A 17,534-nucleotide genomic window follows, 5' to 3' on the forward strand; every position below is an offset into this window, starting at 1 on the left:
ATGACGCGTCAATGTAGGTTCATCAGTTCTAACAACTGCACCTCTCTGGTGCTGATGTTGATAATGGGGGAGGCTGTGTATGAGTGGGGACAGGGGCTACCTGGGAAAGCTCTGTATCATCCTCTCAATTTTGCCATGAACATAAAACTGCTCTAAAGAAGTCTCTACTATATATATGTATATATATGGTTACTTCGGAGAGAGAAGATTTAGCATAATTTCGATTTTTCCTTTTGCCTCTGTTGCGTCTCATTTTTCTCCAGTAATCACGTCTCACTTGTGTACTTTTTTCCAGGAACACTGCTTCTCAAGTGGTGAAGCAAAGTGAAGTCTGGAGAAGGGAACACTTGGCCACATACCTAAGAAGGCTCCCTCAACAGATGTCCCATCATGATCAGATTCAGCGCAATATTTCAGTCATGCAACTAACTATGTGAGAAAAGAGTTGCAATCACCTTTGTCGGAGCTGGAGAACTGGATCCCCACCTCGTGGAGGAGATGCTCCGTTTCCTCCAGCCAGGACAGTGACAGGCGCAAGATGTCCAGCGCCACCTTCTGGAGCCCTGAGACAGGTGGGCTCACCTGCAGGTGCTGCAGGAGGTCGACCTCCTTCTTCAGGTCACTGCTACAGCAAGACATTTTCATGCACGCCTGGAAAGAGATGAGGTCGTGAGGAGCCCGGGCACCATCGCCAGAAATAGCACCTGACGGTTGTGACCCGCGAAGAGCAGTGTTCCTGACGTGCCCGTGAAGCAGGCAGCGCCGTATGTTGGCCGCCCTGTGACGGTCCAGTTCTACTTGCGTTTTTTGGGGGGCGGAAGGAAGGAGGCAGCTTTTATTTCATGTGCTCTCTAATTTGGACCCTGGATGGTCAAAGAGACCCTTTGTTTAGGTGTAGGCACTTCCAAAGCCAAATTGCCAAGGACGATTTGGCTGAAACGAGAACCAAATCTGGCTACAGAATTCTTGCTGAGATCAGCACACAAGCTGGTCCTAAAGTGCGGTTTCCTGATTTGAAAGAGTGCTGACAAGCCAGCACTTGCACAGACTCCCCAAATAGTAGCTGCGTGTTTCCAGAGAAAGCAGAAGCAGCTGCCTGATGTGATAAGCTGGACCCCTGCGTGGGGGCCACGAAGTGGGGGCTCTGCCAGACCCTCTGGTCGCATCTCCTCCAAAGTCAAAGGCAACAAGGCTAAGAGCAGCCTTCCGCTGCTGGGACAGAAAAGAAAAATGCAAATAAAGAGCAGAATGTTTCTCTGGTTTCTCTGGAAATAACACGGGGCTGTTTTTTTCCCCGGGGTCTGGGGCCTCCCAAAGGCAATACTTGGAGTGTGTCGGGCAGCTTCTCCTTGGCCACACCAAGTTCACCTGGGAGGCATTTCTGGAGGTCTTTTGTTTTCTGATCCCAAACAGATTTCTCCAACAAGAGAAAAGGTGGACTAAAAGCAGAGCTGGACAATTTCCTGAACAAGGAGCACAAAAACGAGACACAGGGGACATCTGAGAAATGGAGAAGGGGGCACCTGGCAACTGTCTAAGGATGTCTTCAGCTTCACGATGTTCTCTGTCATTTCCTCCTGTTTGCAGCTGCTGAGCTGGGTCTCCTTCTGCAGGGTCCACTTTTTCTGCCGAAAGTTGATATTGTCCTCTGTGACCCTGGTGATCTTCTCTATTAACTGGTGAGAAAAAGAAAAAAAAAAAGATTTAAAATGCAGGGTGGGGCTTCCCTGGTGGCGCAGTGGTTGGTAGTCCGCCTGCCAATGCAGGGGACACGGGTTTGCGCCCCGGTCCGGGAAGATCCCACATGCCGCGGAGCAACGGGGCCCGTGAGCCGTGGCCGCTGAGCCTGCGCGTCCGGAGCCTGTGCTCCGCAACGGGAGAGGCCACGATAGTGAGAGGCCCGCGCACCGCGATGAAGAGTGGCCTCTGCTCGCCGCAGCTGGAGAGAGCCGTCGCACAGAAACGAAGACCCAACACGGCCAAAAATAAATAAATAAATAAATAAATTAAAATGCAGGGTGGCTCTGGGGGGAGGGGACCTGGAGGGCTTCAGCTTAAGCTCAGAGGAGGGAGGTCCTGGCGTGTTTTGGCGATGGCTCTGGAGGGTGGATGTCGGCTCTGTCACCAGGGCATGTTTCCCAGGATCAGAGATGGTTTTTAAGAGCCAAAGGCCTGTCATGTGGTCACGAGTGTGTTCTAGATTCTTCTGCATTCTGGGAGTGACTCATCACGCTGAGCCTGATGCTGTGGGCCCCTAAAAAGGACGTTCTCCAAGAGAAGCCCGTGGGGTGATCTTTTGACCCGCGCGCTGACACCCAGGGTTGGAGAGGATAAACGGAAGAATAATAAGGCAATCGTTACAGCCAGAGGCCCACCCTCACTGCCATATGCCTCTTCAGAAGGAACGAGCGAGCGAGGACGCACCGTCCATGCTGAGGCCGCCCCTTTCCTCGCGGGACTAACGGAGGTTAACCGTGCGGGTCTGGCGACCAGACACGGTCCTGGGTGGTTTAATTGGATTTTCACAGAAACACTGCAAGGGAGTTCAACTGGCTTTTACTTTAAAAGCCAGGAAGTCCCAGAAAATCCTAACAAATCTTTACGGTGTAGCAACAGCGTGAAGAATATGTGCCACCCACAAAAGCCAGGAACATGTGCTCCCCGTGTCTGGAGCCCCGGGTCCCTGAAGGAGAAAGCGGGGAAGAGGCACGAACCTGCTGATCGGAGACGGGTTTGTCCTGGAACGGTTTCACGTGTCCGTACGTGGCCTTGATGACCTGACTTCTGAAAAGCTCCAGCTGCAGCACAAAGAAAGGGAAGGGGGATGAGGTGAGTGGTGCAGCTGCAGCTGCAAGGCTGGGGGAGGCGCCTCCGTCGCTGGGTCTGGGAGAAATCGGTGAGAAGGCTCTGCACGCCTTTAGCGGTCATTATGGGTAATTAACACCTTCACCTCTCACCGGAAGGGGCAGTGCCCACACAAGAGAGGGGGACCGCAGGCTCTAATGACTTTTCAGGTGTGCCCGCCTAACCTAGCCGACGCACATGGTCAGCACACACACGTCTCGGGCTCTCGGAAGATCATCCGGTGGGAAGTCCAGGGCCAGGAGCGCTCTTCCGTGATTGCTTCGTTGGCAGCAGGCTGTGAGATAAATATTGAGGCTGTCAGCCCGAGCAGCTCGTGTAATCAGCAAGGGCGCCTGGGGAGGGAAGGAGTTGCTGCCTGCTGCCGTTCTGTGCCTTAGACCTTGTGTCCTGAAGACGACGTCTCCTGTATTCCTCTCCAGGTCCCCGGAGCCTGGTGCAGTGCTTGGCACCCAGCAGGCACTCAATAAATGTTCATCAAATGCTTATAACAGAAACATCTGTCAGGTCAGATGTTCAAAGTCCTCTACTTCAGTTCAGCCAGTTTTTACTGAGTGCCTCCCTGGTGCTGGTGTCTTCATATTACGGATGATGAAACAACGCAGTTAAATTAAATCAGGGCTTCGAGAATGACGAGTTCAAGATGCCCCAGGCTCATGAGACCTGAACGGCAAAGAAGCCCGAGTTTCTCTGGAAATTTACCAACACGATGGCCCTTGGCCTGGGTTTTTGGCTCACTGGCCAAATGTGGTCATGAAAGGCTCTATAACAGAGCCCTGAAGGACCATAAGGGCCACTGAATCAATGAGAACGTCCACAGGTCCCAAGACACAGGAGTCTGCTGCACACCAGGGAGCTCTGGGAAGCCAAGCAGAGGAATTGTGACTCTCCTAAGGACACCTCTGCAGTCATCCTGCCGGAAGCCAGCCGGGTGATTGGAGGGACTCTGGGTTGTCTGCTGGTTTCATGGCCAAGGGAGGGTCCTAGCTCGCCCAAGGAAGAGGTTATTTATGTAGAGAGGACCCTGTGGACGATGGCCCACATTACCACCAGAGGCGCCCTACGGGACTGCTTGGCGGGGGGTGGGGGAAGGAGGGACAGGTCCTGCTGGACGATGAGCTGAGTCCTGTGGTCACTGGCCTGGGGAAGGGCAGGACCTCAGGCCGGGAGCGGGCTGTGGAGACAAGGGGGTGAAGCAGGAAAGCCCAGGCAGCGCAGAGAAGCCTCGTTCGCCCTCTCTCTCTCGAGTCTAGACCTGGAGGAATCTCAGTGTCTCTGAGGGTCTTCCTGGATGACCCCTGGTCAGAGCCATGACCAGGCCCTCGGCAAGTGGCGCAGATCATGCCCTCAAAGCGGGTGTGCGCCGTGGGTGCAGAGTGCCAGCAAGGTGAGGGGTAGCCCAGGTGCACAGAGGGAAGCCCAGGCTGGCGGGCTCTCTGCCTTGCTGAGGGGTCGGCACCCTGAAGGAGAAAGGACACCGGGGGTGATGGTGTGGAAATTGGTTGAAGAGGCTTTAAAACCCGCCTGAGGGTCAGCATCGTCATTTAACTTGTGGGTGCCTCTGAAGGTCAGCGCGTGGGACAAATTCCGGTCACACTGATGGTTCAGGCTTGGATGCTACCAAACGGAAGGGCTTCGGGAGCTGGGCTGGGTGGGATGGAGGGCTCCTTTAAGGATTGTGGCTCTTAACCTTTTCTGGTGGTTTACAGATCCTTCTGAGAATCCAGTGAGTGACGAGGTGGACTCACTCTCCCAGAAAAAGAAAAGCACAAACACATACACGCAAAACGTTCTTGGTCCCCCTGGAGCCGTGGCTGCCAGGAGAGGATGCCTTGTGGAGGGGTCCAAGATGCGCTGCCCTCGGTGGGCCGTGTTCTGGAGGGCCAGTGCCCCATCTTGGGTTCTCGTTTGCTCTCCCTTAGCCTCTGGTGAAGGCTCGTTTGCATGTTCTGGCCCTCATGTCTGTGCCACGTGTAAGAGGAAGGGCCACTGGGCCATCTTGGGTTAGAGCCCTGGGAAATGGCCCTCTTCCCACCCTGCCCATCTCCATCTGGCATAAGCCCTGGTATTCTGGGTTTTAATTTATTAAGAAAAGCGGCAGGACTTCCCTGGCGCTCCAGTGGTTAGGACTCTATGCTTCCACTGCAGGGGGCACGGGTTCCATCCCTGGTCGGGGAACTAAAATCCTGCAAGCCATGCAGTTTGGCCAAACAAAACAAAACAAAACAAACAAACAAACAAAAAGAAATGCGGCATTTCCCTGGGGACACTGACTGTAGCATCTGTTTGGGGGCCCAGAGGAAGAAAGATCGCTGTAAACGTCAGGACAAAAAATGTGAAGGAGAAAGTGCTAGAAACACCACTGGGCTCGAGAGCTCAAACCCTTCTCAAGAGGGAAGTGCACAGCTGGTTCATGGGGGTGGGCCTTGAGCTGGGACCGGCTGCTTGGTCAGGGTCCCAGGCAACAGCAGACACTGGAGTGGGCAGCTTCCCAGAAGGAAAAGCCTCTTTAGTGACGTCCACTGGGGACGCGGAAACCGCACAAAGCCCTGCCCTGAGATAAGAGGGTGAACTGAACCAGGCCGTCTTCCTCCTCTCTCATCCCTGCCGGCCGCTTGGGTGCGGGATTCCGTGGAGGGCACGGGCCCGTGAAGGGGCTCTGCAGCGCGCCTACCTGACCTACTGCCCTTTCCAAATTGGCTTTAATGAGGTTTTCTCTGCTCCCCATTTCTTGCAGCTGAAGCAATTTCCTTCTGGAATCCTCCTGAAGCTTCTCTTCAACCTGAAAGGATGATGAAAGCGTGGGCTTTGCTGCTAATGTGACCATCATGCCCTCTGGGGAAACTCTTCTGGGGGGGCTAATGGCAGTGGGGGAGTCCCTGAGGGGTAGGGACAGCTGCAGCCCAGTGGCAGGGGTCACAGGCACGCACGGGGTGGAGGCAAACTCACAGGGAGTCGCCCCCTACGGGAAGGGGCCGAGCTCTGCACCCTGGGCTCAACTATGTTCTGCCGCAGACTCCAATCCCAGCTCGGTCCCTAACAAGCCGTATGACCCTGGGAAAGTTATTTCACTGCTCCGTGACTCGGTGGCCTCATCTGTCAAATGGGGATGATGATACCAGTACCACTGCACAGAGTTATTGTGGGGATTCAATGTTTGGAATAGTGCTTAAGGGCTCTGTGAGTGTGTTAAGTACTGTTGTAACGTATGAAAGGTGGAGGGGAATGTCCGCCGCACAGCCTCGTTCTAATAACTCGTGATGGGTACTTGGAAATGTTATTATTGGGATTATTATCATAACTATTTGTCGTTACCTCTTTGAGCACACTCACTGGTGGAAACCTCTCTGCAGGCTTGCTAAAGCAATGTCTATTAAGAATCGCAGCCTGCAAAGGAAGGCGTTTAAAGGTGGAGAAGCTGGCCTACGTTTCCCCCCTTGCCTGGGTAACAGTCAACGCGCGGTAGGCTTGGGAATGCTCCACGCTACCCTTTGCTGGCCAGTGTAGGCCTCGCAGCTGCTCAGTTCTTAGACGCACCTGCTGAGCCCTGGGCTCTGGCACTAACAGGAAATGAGGCAAACTCTCGTAAATAAATGGAAAGATTTTGTGCTGAAACCAATTCACAGGCTGTTTATTAGGGATCTGAAGAGGGGGATCACAGGGACGTAATAAAAGGCCCAGAAAAGCCCTTAAAAGCTTTCTTCTGAGTAGTGTGGTGCAGTGGAAGAGCCTCTACCCAGCTCCGTTACCTTGGAAAAGTCATCTAACCTGTCTGGGCCTTAGTTTTCTCCCAGGTCTAAACACGCTCTGACTTCTATTTCAGCAGCCTTTTTCATATGCTGCAAAAGCCAGGTCCAACCTTGGACTCTGCCCTTATCTGTGTTCTCCATGAACGGCCCCCATTCCCATCCCCAAGCCTCAGAGTCACCTTCAGCGGCCGCCCTGCTCCCTCTCTCACACTCGGTGGTCTCACGCCTGTCCTCCAATCCCTCTCACATGCAAGCTGGCCTGTGACAACTGGCCTCCTCGCCTCTAGTTTAGTTTCTTCCAGTGCAATCTTAACGGTACTGTGAGAGTTACCCAGCTGTAAGGCAGCTCTGTCCAACAGAACTTTCTGCAACGATACAGGTACTCTGAGCGAGGCTGTGCTGTCTGATACGGCAGCCACCAGCCACATCTGCGTATCGAGCACTCGAAATGTGGCTGGTGTGACGGAGGAGCTGAATTTAAAATTTTATTTAATTTTGACTAATTTCAGTGTAAACAGTAGCATGTGGCTGTTTGCTACGCCAGGGTAACTGAAGTCAGATGAACCCGGAGTCAGACAAAACCGACTGTGCAGTTGGGTTAGTTCCTGTACTAGTAACTAGTAGCCTTGACTTCCTCATCTGTAAAATGGGGAGGATGATTTCTAGATCACAGCGCTGCTGTGAAGATGAAGAGATGAAATGTTCGGGGTAATGCCTAGTACATGAGAAATTGTAACTATCATTTTCACCCTTATTACTGTCCACGAATGTCATTGCATCAGTCCCTTGTTCAGAAGCCTTAGTAGCTCCCCACTGCCTATGGGGTACAGAGCCCAAGCACCTGAACGAAGGCACAACACCAAGCCAGGGACTTCAAGAAGCCCCTACGAACTCTGGACGAGGTAAACAAAAATGAATCCACACCTAGATAAACCATAAAAAAACTTCTGGAAATCAAGGGGAAAGACAATCTTCAAAGCAACCGGAGAAAAAGACAGATTATGCAAAGGTACAACAGTTAGGCTTACAGATGACTTCTAACTGGAGATAATAGGAACCACGAGACAATAGTGACATATCTAACGCTGCCTCTAATGTGCTGAAAGAAAAGAACCGCCATTGTAGAATTCAACACGCTGTCAAATGTGTTTTAAGAATGAAGGTTAAATATACATCTCCAGACAGACACACAGGCACATCTGAGGATTTGTCATCAGCAGAGCCACAGTGAGGGAAAACACTAAAGGGTATTCTTCAGACACAAGAAAAATGAACCCAGATGGATGATCAGAGAGGCAGAAAAAGACAAGCAACAGTAAGGGTAATGTGTGGATATGATACTGACTATAGAAAAACACTAGTAATGTCTTTTGGGGTTTTAACTATCAAGAGGAGTTTAGAAAATGACAGCAATGGCTTATAAATCTGGAGGAGGTAAGTGAAGTTAAGGTGTTTGAAACTCATTGCACTGTCGAGGAGAAGGGCGTAATTATCAACTACTATTGCCTCTTGGTAAGTTAAGAATGCGTATTGTAGTCTTTAGGATGACTACTAAGAGAATAGTAGAAGAGTGAAAAACTTAATTAGTGTGTGAGTCAAGGAGGAATGCTATTGTCTTACTATTACTAAAAGAATAGTAAAAAAGTGAAATATTTCCAAGCTAATAGAGGGGGAAAGTGGAATGAGAGAAATGAGAGAAAACCATCCACTCAGAAGGAGGCAAGAAAGGAGAGAAAAAGGAATATAGCACAGATGGTACAACTTGTACTGAGCATTAAGGTAGATTTAAACCCCAGCACATGAGTAATTACATAATATAAATGGACTAAAATTCAAAGATTGTCAAGCTGGATTTTGTAAAAATGATACACTATTTGGAAGGCATATGTCTAAAACTTAAGACAAAAATTGACAGAGAAAGTATGAAAAAGATATGCTATGAAAACTCTAACCAACAGAAAGCCAGTGATGAAGCTAAATGACAAAGAAGACGTTAAGGGAGAAACACTACTAGAGATGAAAAGGGACATTTCACGATGATCAAAAGTTTTGTTCTACAGGAAGTATTAGGATTCTAAATTTATATGCACCTAGTAACACAGCCTCAAAATATATAAAGCAAAAATCGTTAAGAGTAAAAGAAGAAACACAAATTACAAACATGTTGAGATTTTTAAAAACATTCTCAATGACTGATGGAACAAAAAGACAAAAAAAATCAATATGAGAATTTAAAGTTGGAACAACATCATTGGCAAACTTGATTGAATGGATCAATTCTTTCTTAGATAATTTCACAATTAAGATTTGAAGGCAGTCTAGGGTAGTGGTTACACACAGGGGCTTTGGAGTCAGGCAGTCCTGGATTCAAGTTCTGCCACAACTACTTTATGCAAGTGAACTTGGTTAACTTCCTTCACCTCTGTGAGCCTCAGTTTTCCCGACTGTAAAGTGGGGTTAACACCAGTATAGACCGCATGGGGTCATTGTGAGGATGAACAGAGATGATGCAGGTGGAGTGCTTGCCCCAGAGTGGTTGCCAGGCCGACCTGTCCCCGCCATACCTTACTCTTTTCCCGTAGCGTCTTAGAGATCAGGCTCTGCTCGGTACAGCTCCTTTTCAGCTCCTCCCTGAGCTTCTTCATTTCTTTCTCCATGTCATGGATTTGCTGAAAAGAGTTCCAACAACAGGGAAGTCAACTTCATAACTCATTTCATCCGGTTCATTAAGGCAGAAACCTAGTCTGGAATTTGCTTAATTCCTTCCCTTGGGGGCCAATTCTACGTCTTTAAGGCAAAGTAGAATTTCTTTCAATGGATGCAATGAAAGTGCTGGGTGAGGGAAAATTTGAGTTTCTTTTGAAGATTAGCATGGATCCTGGATTAAACAGTACAAGATACCTATCCACTCATTAGAATCTCTTTCCTTGGGGTATATTTTTGACTTCAATCTAAATAAGGGCTGTTTGGAAGACACAATGGGCACAGTTTGGAAGAAAAGAACAATGAAATTTTTTCTTTTTTCTCATTTGAGGCAGAGAAGTGTGCTCCTGACTTAGAAAAGAGCACACGTCTCCTGCCCCGTCCCAGGCACCGTCCTTCCCAACGGATGGAAAACGTATGCCTGGTGATGTGCACGAGGGTTCGGTTGGTACAGGGGGTGAACATGTACATTTAGTGGTCATCTTTTCATTGTATTAATTTTTATGTTCACCTTCCATACAAGGCCAGTGATACATTTGCTTTTTATTTTGTTTTTATGAATTGGTGTAAAATTGAATGTATTTAAGTAAAAATACTTAAAGAAGAGTTGTGTTAACAACAGTGCTCAGGGCTGTGATGAAACTTGTGACAGTGGATCATGAAAGTCTAGGCATCACAAGTCCAGGGGTAGGGACCACGGTGAATTTCTAGCAGCATACGGTGGCCACCTCCCTTCCCTTTACCCAGGGGAAACCTGATGAGGGGCCTTGAGCCAACTGCCCAGAAAATCTGGGAGAGTATGTTTTCCATGGTCTTTTCACCCATCTCTTTGAGGCTAGCAAATCAAAGAATTATGAGACTACATTAACAGACAAACACCCGGAAAGCCCCAGAGCTTGTGCTAGCTAATGGGCCACGGAACCCCTCCAAAACCCTGAAGGTCACAATCTAGGCTTTCAGTGGACACCTAGGGGTGAGGAGGTTCAACGCACGGTTTTGCAGAGTTTTAACTCTTTCTCCTGGGCTTCCCAGTGCTCATTCTGGGCATCTTCCTTCTGTAACTCTTCTTTCAGCACTGAGCACTGTGGAGAAAAAGGACAAGGCCACGGGGGCTTGCCTGGGGGTCCCGAGTCCCTGTGTTCACGCCCAGGAGTGTTTCCTGCTGTATAACCCCATCACACCTCTGAATTCTGAGACGCGAGACCATTTGTGTGATGGGAGCTCGGGATCCTGCAGTCGTTCCCAGTTCACCCCTCTCATGAGTTCTGAGAAATAGAGCGTCTAAATTCCTCTTCAAAAACCAGCAAACTTCACCACAGGGGAAATGCAGCATGGTAGAGTCTGGGTACTTAGGGTGCAGGAATTGGGATGTTTTCACTCTGTGACCGGTGAGGGTGGAGGGGGCGGAACCAGTGAGCTCGGGTCCATCTTAGGGCTTTTGTGCAGGTTGCATCTCAAAGACACAACTGCCCCGACTGGTGTGGAGGGGTAAACGGAGCCGTCTTTCCCGAGGGTGGCCCGGCAACAGGCATTAGGGGCATAAGGATGGATGTGTGCCTTCTATTGACCCAGCAATTCCCACTTGAGGAATGTACCTTAAGGACAATGGCTGGAGAAAGAAGTAAATCTGTAGTTTCAAGGATGCTCTTCACAGAATTGTCAGTAACAGTGGAAGAAAAAAAAAGAGGAAACAACCCAAGTGTTGTTTATAACAGCAGACCACTTTATAACACTGGGTACATCCAGGAGAAAGTATGTAGCTTTTAAGACCAATGATAAGAGCGTTGATTTATTAGCACGGGAAAATAGTAAGTATTTAAAAATTTAAAAAATGTGCATTGTATAAATTCACTATAAAATGATTGATTGATTGATTTCTAGGCAATATATAGAAACAAGACTGGAAGAACATACATGAAAATATTAACACTGATTTCTCAAGGTAGCATTTCCTCTCCTCTCTTTTTATTTTTTCTTTTCAATGTCATCTACTTATTTTTCTAAAATTAACACACATGATGTATGTCATTAAAAAAAAAAAAGGCATCTCAAATGTTCACGAGAGCAGTACCCTTGGTGGTGATGAGCCCTTGTGCTATTGGCCGGCACAGGCTAGAGGAGAAGGGACCTCATTCCAAGGTCAACGAGGAAGGGGAAACGGGGACATAAATCACCCAAATGCACTTCTGGAGGCAGAAGAGCCAAGCAGGTGCTGTCTTTGCGTATTCCCTCTACTTAGCATCAGCTCTGCATCCCCTTCCCGTCCCCAACACACACACACACACACACACACACACACCACATAAAACAGCTATAGCACATGTCTGGGAAGACACTCTGCTTGGGAGAAACGAATGCAGAGGGCTTGGCCAGGCAGCTGACCCGGGGCAGAGGCAGAGGAGCACAACTAAAACCAGCCTCCCACTTCTCAGAAAACGATTTTGTCATCCCCATTTCACAGATGGGGAAATGGAGGCCAAATGAGTTACAACCAAAGAAAGCTCTGGGATTGGACCTTGGTCTGTCTGATCCCAAAACTCATGCAGTGCCTTTCACCAGCTCCAAACTGGGTGTGGTACTACGTACCAGGTATTACTTATTGTGCCTTTTCCTTGGAACCTCAAGATCTGTTCTCACCCCACCCCCATGCAGACCTAGCTATCGGGTAGCCGCTGGGAATCCCTGAGTTGCCACCTGAGATGAAAGCTTTGAGGTTTTACCTTGACTCAAAGAAACAGACACATCATACAAATACTGAGAAATCTTACCCTATAGAGCCAGGATTCTGAAGTTAGCATTGAAGGCAAGATTTGCAAATAGTCAAAGTTACATGTAAAAAGCTCTTTGCTTGCCTACCACGTTCATTTTCCATAGAGAAATTCTACACACTAAAGTCTAAGGAAGAAATGAGAGTCTGCGTGTTTGCACCTGGATCTTCAAACATTCTGCTTTGAAGGCAATTATGAGAACCAGTGGTGCTGGGACCATGATGCAGCCGTGTGGTCATCCTTGCTCACAGAGAGATCGTATTCTGTTTAATATTAAACTTTGCAATGGCAGTATATGCTAATAAGTGTGTTTGTTGCTGGGAGTAAACAAACTAATTTATAATAGGGGTTAGAAAATGTTTGCTGGATTTGAATACATATTATGCTTATTCTGAGCCACATACACGCTGTACTTTGAAAAGCTGCAGAGAAGTTGACCACCTGCCCAGCAGCTACCCTCCCTGTGCCCCTGGGCACTGGCCTCATCTCACCACCGTGTGTCATGTGACTCCACTGTGTCTGCTTTTCGCAGCTACAATTTGCTGATGACCCGACACTCACTCTGGAGCTGAGGGCTTGGAGCTGGTGATCCTTTTCTTTGTTCTCACTCTTTAGTTGATTCACCTCCTGTTTTAGTTGTTGAACTTGATCATCCTTTACTAACACATCTCTTTGCAAAGATGAAACCATCTCTGTAAAAAAACCAAACCAAACCAAAACAAAAAACTCATGGAGGTCAAAGAGGCAGGAAGGATTATTGGCAACACCATGGCTGTCAGCCAACGTTCGGACAAGACCTTCCAAGCCCGGGCCACCACCGGTGCCCGCCTAGAACTGGGGAGGCTTTTTCCAAGGGTCCCAGAGCAGGAATGGGAAAGAGAGCAAGGTCCATGGAACATGGTTTGAGGCTTCAGTGAGAATGAAGCCTTCAGTCAGCACCAGTGAGAGGAGAAGGCTTTGGGGGCCCCTTGTGGGCACAGGCCAGGCGAAGCCAGGAGGAGAGGCCACACCATGGGCCTGGGGAACAAAGCCGCAGCACAGGGAAGGTCCAGGAATTCTTCCCCAGAGGCCAGGAGACGGGCTTGTGGCAGAGGGCACTGCTGGACACTATTGATGGGGTGGTTGGTTGGACCCCTCTCTACCACTTATTAGCTTGGTGGTCTTGGACAAGCTCTTTCACCTCCCACTGTCTGTCCCACACAGAGTTATTGTAAGGGTCAAATGAAACGGTGTATGTCCCAAGAACACCAAGTGGCTGAATTATGTTGGTTACAGGGCGCCTATTATTCTTCTCGGCAGCCAGCTTCCAAAATGGCCCCAACGATCCCTGCCGCCTAGGATTCATGCCCTGTGTAGCCCCTCCCACCCTGAATGGGGCTGACATGGGTAACCAATATGATACTGTGGAAATGATGGAATGTTTCCTCCCAGGCTGGGTCATAAAAGACACTGTGGCCTCCTCTTTGCTCTCTCTTCAGTCACTCACTCTGGGGGAAGCCAACTGCCGTGTTGTGAGGACACTCAAGCAGCCCTAGAGAGAAGCATGTGTGCTGAGGGACTAAGGCCTCCAGCCAAAAGCCACATGAGCAGCCATTCTGAAGGGGGATCCTCCGGCTCCCCCCGAGGCTTTAGATGACATGACTGATGCCCCCGCCGACATCTTGACTGCAACTCATGAGAACTAAAAGTCACCCCCCCCCTCAAATTCCTGAACTACAGAAACTGGGTGAGATAATAAATATTGGTTGGGGTTTTATCCATTACATTTTGGGGTAACTTGCTATGCAGCAATAGATAACTACTCTATTACTGTAGTATCATTTTTTTTAACATCCAATTATACTTTATTGGAGTATAATTGCTTTACAAGGGTGTGTTACTTTCTGCTTTATAACAAAGTGAATCAGTTATGCATATACATATATCCCCATATCTCTTCCCTCTTGCATTGTAGTATCATTTTGAATAAAAGTGGGAAGAAGGGTGCATAAATGCAGTGGTATTGGGTTATCTCATACGGTTCTTTTCTTGGAAGAACATTAGGCCCAGTTTCACTGGTAGGTGTCAATCGAGAATGTATATGAAATAAAGAACAAAATGCTCCAGAATTTCATTTTGAAGATGAGCTTTGCCTCCAGGACACGGTTAAGTTACTTGGAAATCCCCTGGGGCTTGCCACACTTTGAGTGGGTCCAGTCATCTCAAGCGTTATCCCAACCCAGGTCTGTCCCGACTCCCTGATTGGAGAAAGTGGGATCTGAGACAGGCTTGATGCTTGGATGAGGTTTGACTGGCCGCCATACGGGAGGAAGGTGAGGACCAGCGAGTTCATCCTTAACATTCCTGGTGCCCAGAACAGCACCTAGCCTGGGGGAGGTGCTCAGAAAATATCTGAGGACATCCCAAGTTAGGGTGGAGCATAAGCAGAGACCTGGGGGCAGCAGGGGGTGGGGGGGTGATTAAGTTGCAGAGTGAGGCAGAAGAAAAGTGCAGATTCATAGAGATGGTGATTCACGTGCGATGACTCAGCGCTGTGCCTGGCTTTTACAGCTGTGGGTATGTTTCCTGCCACGCGCTGGCTGCTTTAAGAGTGATGTGCCCCTGCGAGGCTCACTGCCTCCTCCCTGTCACCTGCTTCTCTCCCTCCCGTCGTATGTGAGTGGTCCCATCCTCTTCAGGTCTCTGGACATGTCAGTTTCTGCTTAAAAAACTCCACTGGATTCCCAACACCCTTAAAATCCCAGACCTCCCGACCCTGCCCAGCCCCACAATCCCTTGCGCACTCCATGCAGCCTCACTTGCCCTTGGTTTGTCCTTGCCCACCTGAAACAGGTCCGCTCTGCAAGAAGGACGTAGCCGTCGAGGATACAACCTAAACTGGTTAGAATCAGCTAAGTCCAAGGGGGAGTAAGGTTCGACTTCCAGCGGAACTTGGGCCTCATTACAGGCTCATTGTAATACATTAACGAAACGACACACCCACCAGCACTAGGACAGTTCCGAGGCTGACCATAAAGGTCAAAAAGTGGGTGGTGGGGCTTCCCTGGTGGCGCAGTGGTTGAGAGTCCGCTTGCAGATGCAGGGGACACGGGTTCGTGCCCCGGTCCTGGAAGATCCCACATGCCGCGGAGCGGCTGGGCCTGTGAGCCATGGCCGCTGAGCCTGCGCGTCTGGAGCCTGTGCTCCGCAACGGGACAGGCCACACAAAAAAAAAAAAAAAAAAAAAAAAAAGTGGGCGGTGGCCCAATTCCTGGAAATCCCCGCCCCTTCCCTAAAATATTAGAGTTCTCATAATCGTCCCACTCATTAGCCTATGAAATTACCCAGCCCATAAAAACTAACTGCCCCATATTTGGGGGCCTCTAGTCTTCTGAGATGACCCATGCTCTGTCTGTGGAGTGTTTCTCTCTAAATAAATCTACTTCTTACTTTGTCTCTCACTGAATTCTTTCTGCGATGAGACATAAAGAACCTGAGCTTTATTAAGTCCCGAGACCAGATGTGAGATCTCGATTAAAAGATAGTGGGTTCTGACTGGGTTCGAGTCCCAGCCCACGGGTTCAAGCCCCACCTGAATTCCATGGTTGCACACCCACTAAGCTGTTCTCCCTTGGCCTCCCCCCTTGAAGCACTGGCCACCACGACACACAGTTTATGTTCTCCACAGCACCACTGCTCTCTGAAGTGGGCTTGTTTATTCATCCGCTTACTTTTATTGTCTGTCACCCCCTCCCAAGTCTGTGAGTACAGGAATCTGACTGTCTTGCTTGGCTCTCCCTCCCCAGAGCCTGGAACGGGGCCTGACACCTAGTAGGTGCTCAATAAACATGTTGAAGGAATGAAAGAATCCAGGGAATCGAAGCTTAGCCACAGCTGTGCGTTGGCTGCCCCTCTCCCCACCCAAGCCCTTTATCAGGGAACCACCTCTGATAAAATTAGAAAATGTTTTCACTTGGGCCCAAGTGCACTCGGCTGAAATGGCTGAGACAAAGGGTGCCTTAAAAGAGTGACCCCATTTTGTCCACGCTCTACTTGGCACTCAGGCTGGTTTGTGGAACCACCCAAGCCACAAGGCGACCTGTGTTCTCCCTGGTAGGGCCAGTGTTCAGGAGACCTTGTAGCCAAGAGATAACGTTCTCTCAAATATTTATCAGGCCCTGCCCTCGGGACTGGGTGGCAAGAAACCTCCACTGGGGGAGAACTCTGATCCCTGAGGCTGCACCCAGGTCACGGGCACAGGTGTGGTGGTTGACTGGCGATGTCTGCAGGGGGAGGGCGGAAGCCCCGGGGCCCGAAGGCAGAAGGGCCTCACCTGACGTGATGGCGGTCTCCCTCCTTAAGTTCTCGGCCTCGTTCTTCAGGGACGTGATTTCTAAGTTTCTCTCAGACAGGGTCTGGCACAGCACCTGGCTGTAGCCTTGCTGCAGGGCACTGATCTGTGGAAGGAGGCAACACACGGTCAGAGGGGGCCAGCCAGGCCTGCAGGACATGCTGGTACTTCTCCAGCGTTGGGCAAACAGTCGGGTTGATCTTGGGTCGGGGTGTCGGGGAAACCAAGCTTTTCAGTTGCAACTAGTGGAAGGGGCGGGAGGGGGCCTGTTCCTTCAGTGACCACCGTGTCATAGGTCATCGAGACGCGAACCTTGTCTCCGTGGCCACCGGGGGCTCAGGTGCCGCTGTCTTCCTGTGACCTGGGGATTGTCCGCCGTAAATAGACCAGCTGTTGGTACCAGATCAACCAGCACTGACGGGATGCACAGCAAAGCTCAAGAGGCGGGAGCAGGTTATAAAATGAACGCCCTCTGATGATAACAGTGGACAGTTTATACCTCACAGAACACGCCAGCGTTTACAAAGCCCATTCACCCATGCTACCGTGACACTCCTCACAGCGTTGCTGAAGGCTGACGTTCCCATTAATGTTCCCATTTCGCAAGGGAGCAGGTTGAGACTCAGAGAGGCGAGGTCCCTTGCTCGGGATCACGCGCTGGTCAGAGGGGGAGTGTGATTCAAACCCAGCCTTTAGTTGCCTGGTTCCTCCTTCCCAGGTGGTTCTAGGAATGAGCATGAGAAGTTGGAGGCTGTAAAGCGTGGCATGGACTCGGGAGCCGGACTGCGGCCTTCAAGTCCTGTCTCTGCCACTTTGTGAACACAAGGAGGACACCATATTCTGTTTCCTTTTTTTCAGTCTGTACGTGGGGTGATGGTAGTCCCAACCTGATAGGATTGTTAGAGGTATTTTAATAAGTTAGCATGTGTACGAGTGCTCAGATCATGCCTGGCACACGGCGCAGGGGGAAGAGCCGGGACAGTCCTCTCCTCTGACTACCCACGGGGCGTTTTAGCTTCTGCCTCCCTCGTCTGGCTCTGGGGAAGGTGGTTGGTAATCTTTATGTGTGCATCTGTAAGCCTTGCCAGGCGCACTTAAACACCAGTGTGGTTGTTATTAAGA

The 17,534-nt window shown here is 49.7% G+C and overlaps 1 protein-coding gene across 1 annotated transcript in view; it reads right to left on the minus strand.

Annotated features, from left to right (window-relative positions):
- LOC132515211 (transmembrane protein 51) overlaps positions 1-17,534 on the minus strand; it is a 202,555-nt gene that overhangs the window by 55,854 nt on the left and 129,167 nt on the right. The window contains exons 7-14 of the mRNA XM_060141381.1: positions 16,395-16,518; positions 12,644-12,774; positions 10,307-10,396; positions 9,176-9,280; positions 5,537-5,644; positions 2,715-2,798; positions 1,524-1,676; positions 456-651 (exon numbers count right to left, since the gene is read on the minus strand). Coding sequence (XP_059997364.1) covers positions 456-651; positions 1,524-1,676; positions 2,715-2,798; positions 5,537-5,644; positions 9,176-9,280; positions 10,307-10,396; positions 12,644-12,774; positions 16,395-16,518 — 991 coding nt within the window. The remainder of the gene's footprint in view (positions 1-455; positions 652-1,523; positions 1,677-2,714; positions 2,799-5,536; positions 5,645-9,175; positions 9,281-10,306; positions 10,397-12,643; positions 12,775-16,394; positions 16,519-17,534) is intronic.

Source organism: Lagenorhynchus albirostris, chromosome 2 (genome assembly GCF_949774975.1).
Source record: "Lagenorhynchus albirostris chromosome 2, mLagAlb1.1, whole genome shotgun sequence".
NCBI lineage: Eukaryota > Metazoa > Chordata > Mammalia > Artiodactyla > Delphinidae > Lagenorhynchus > Lagenorhynchus albirostris.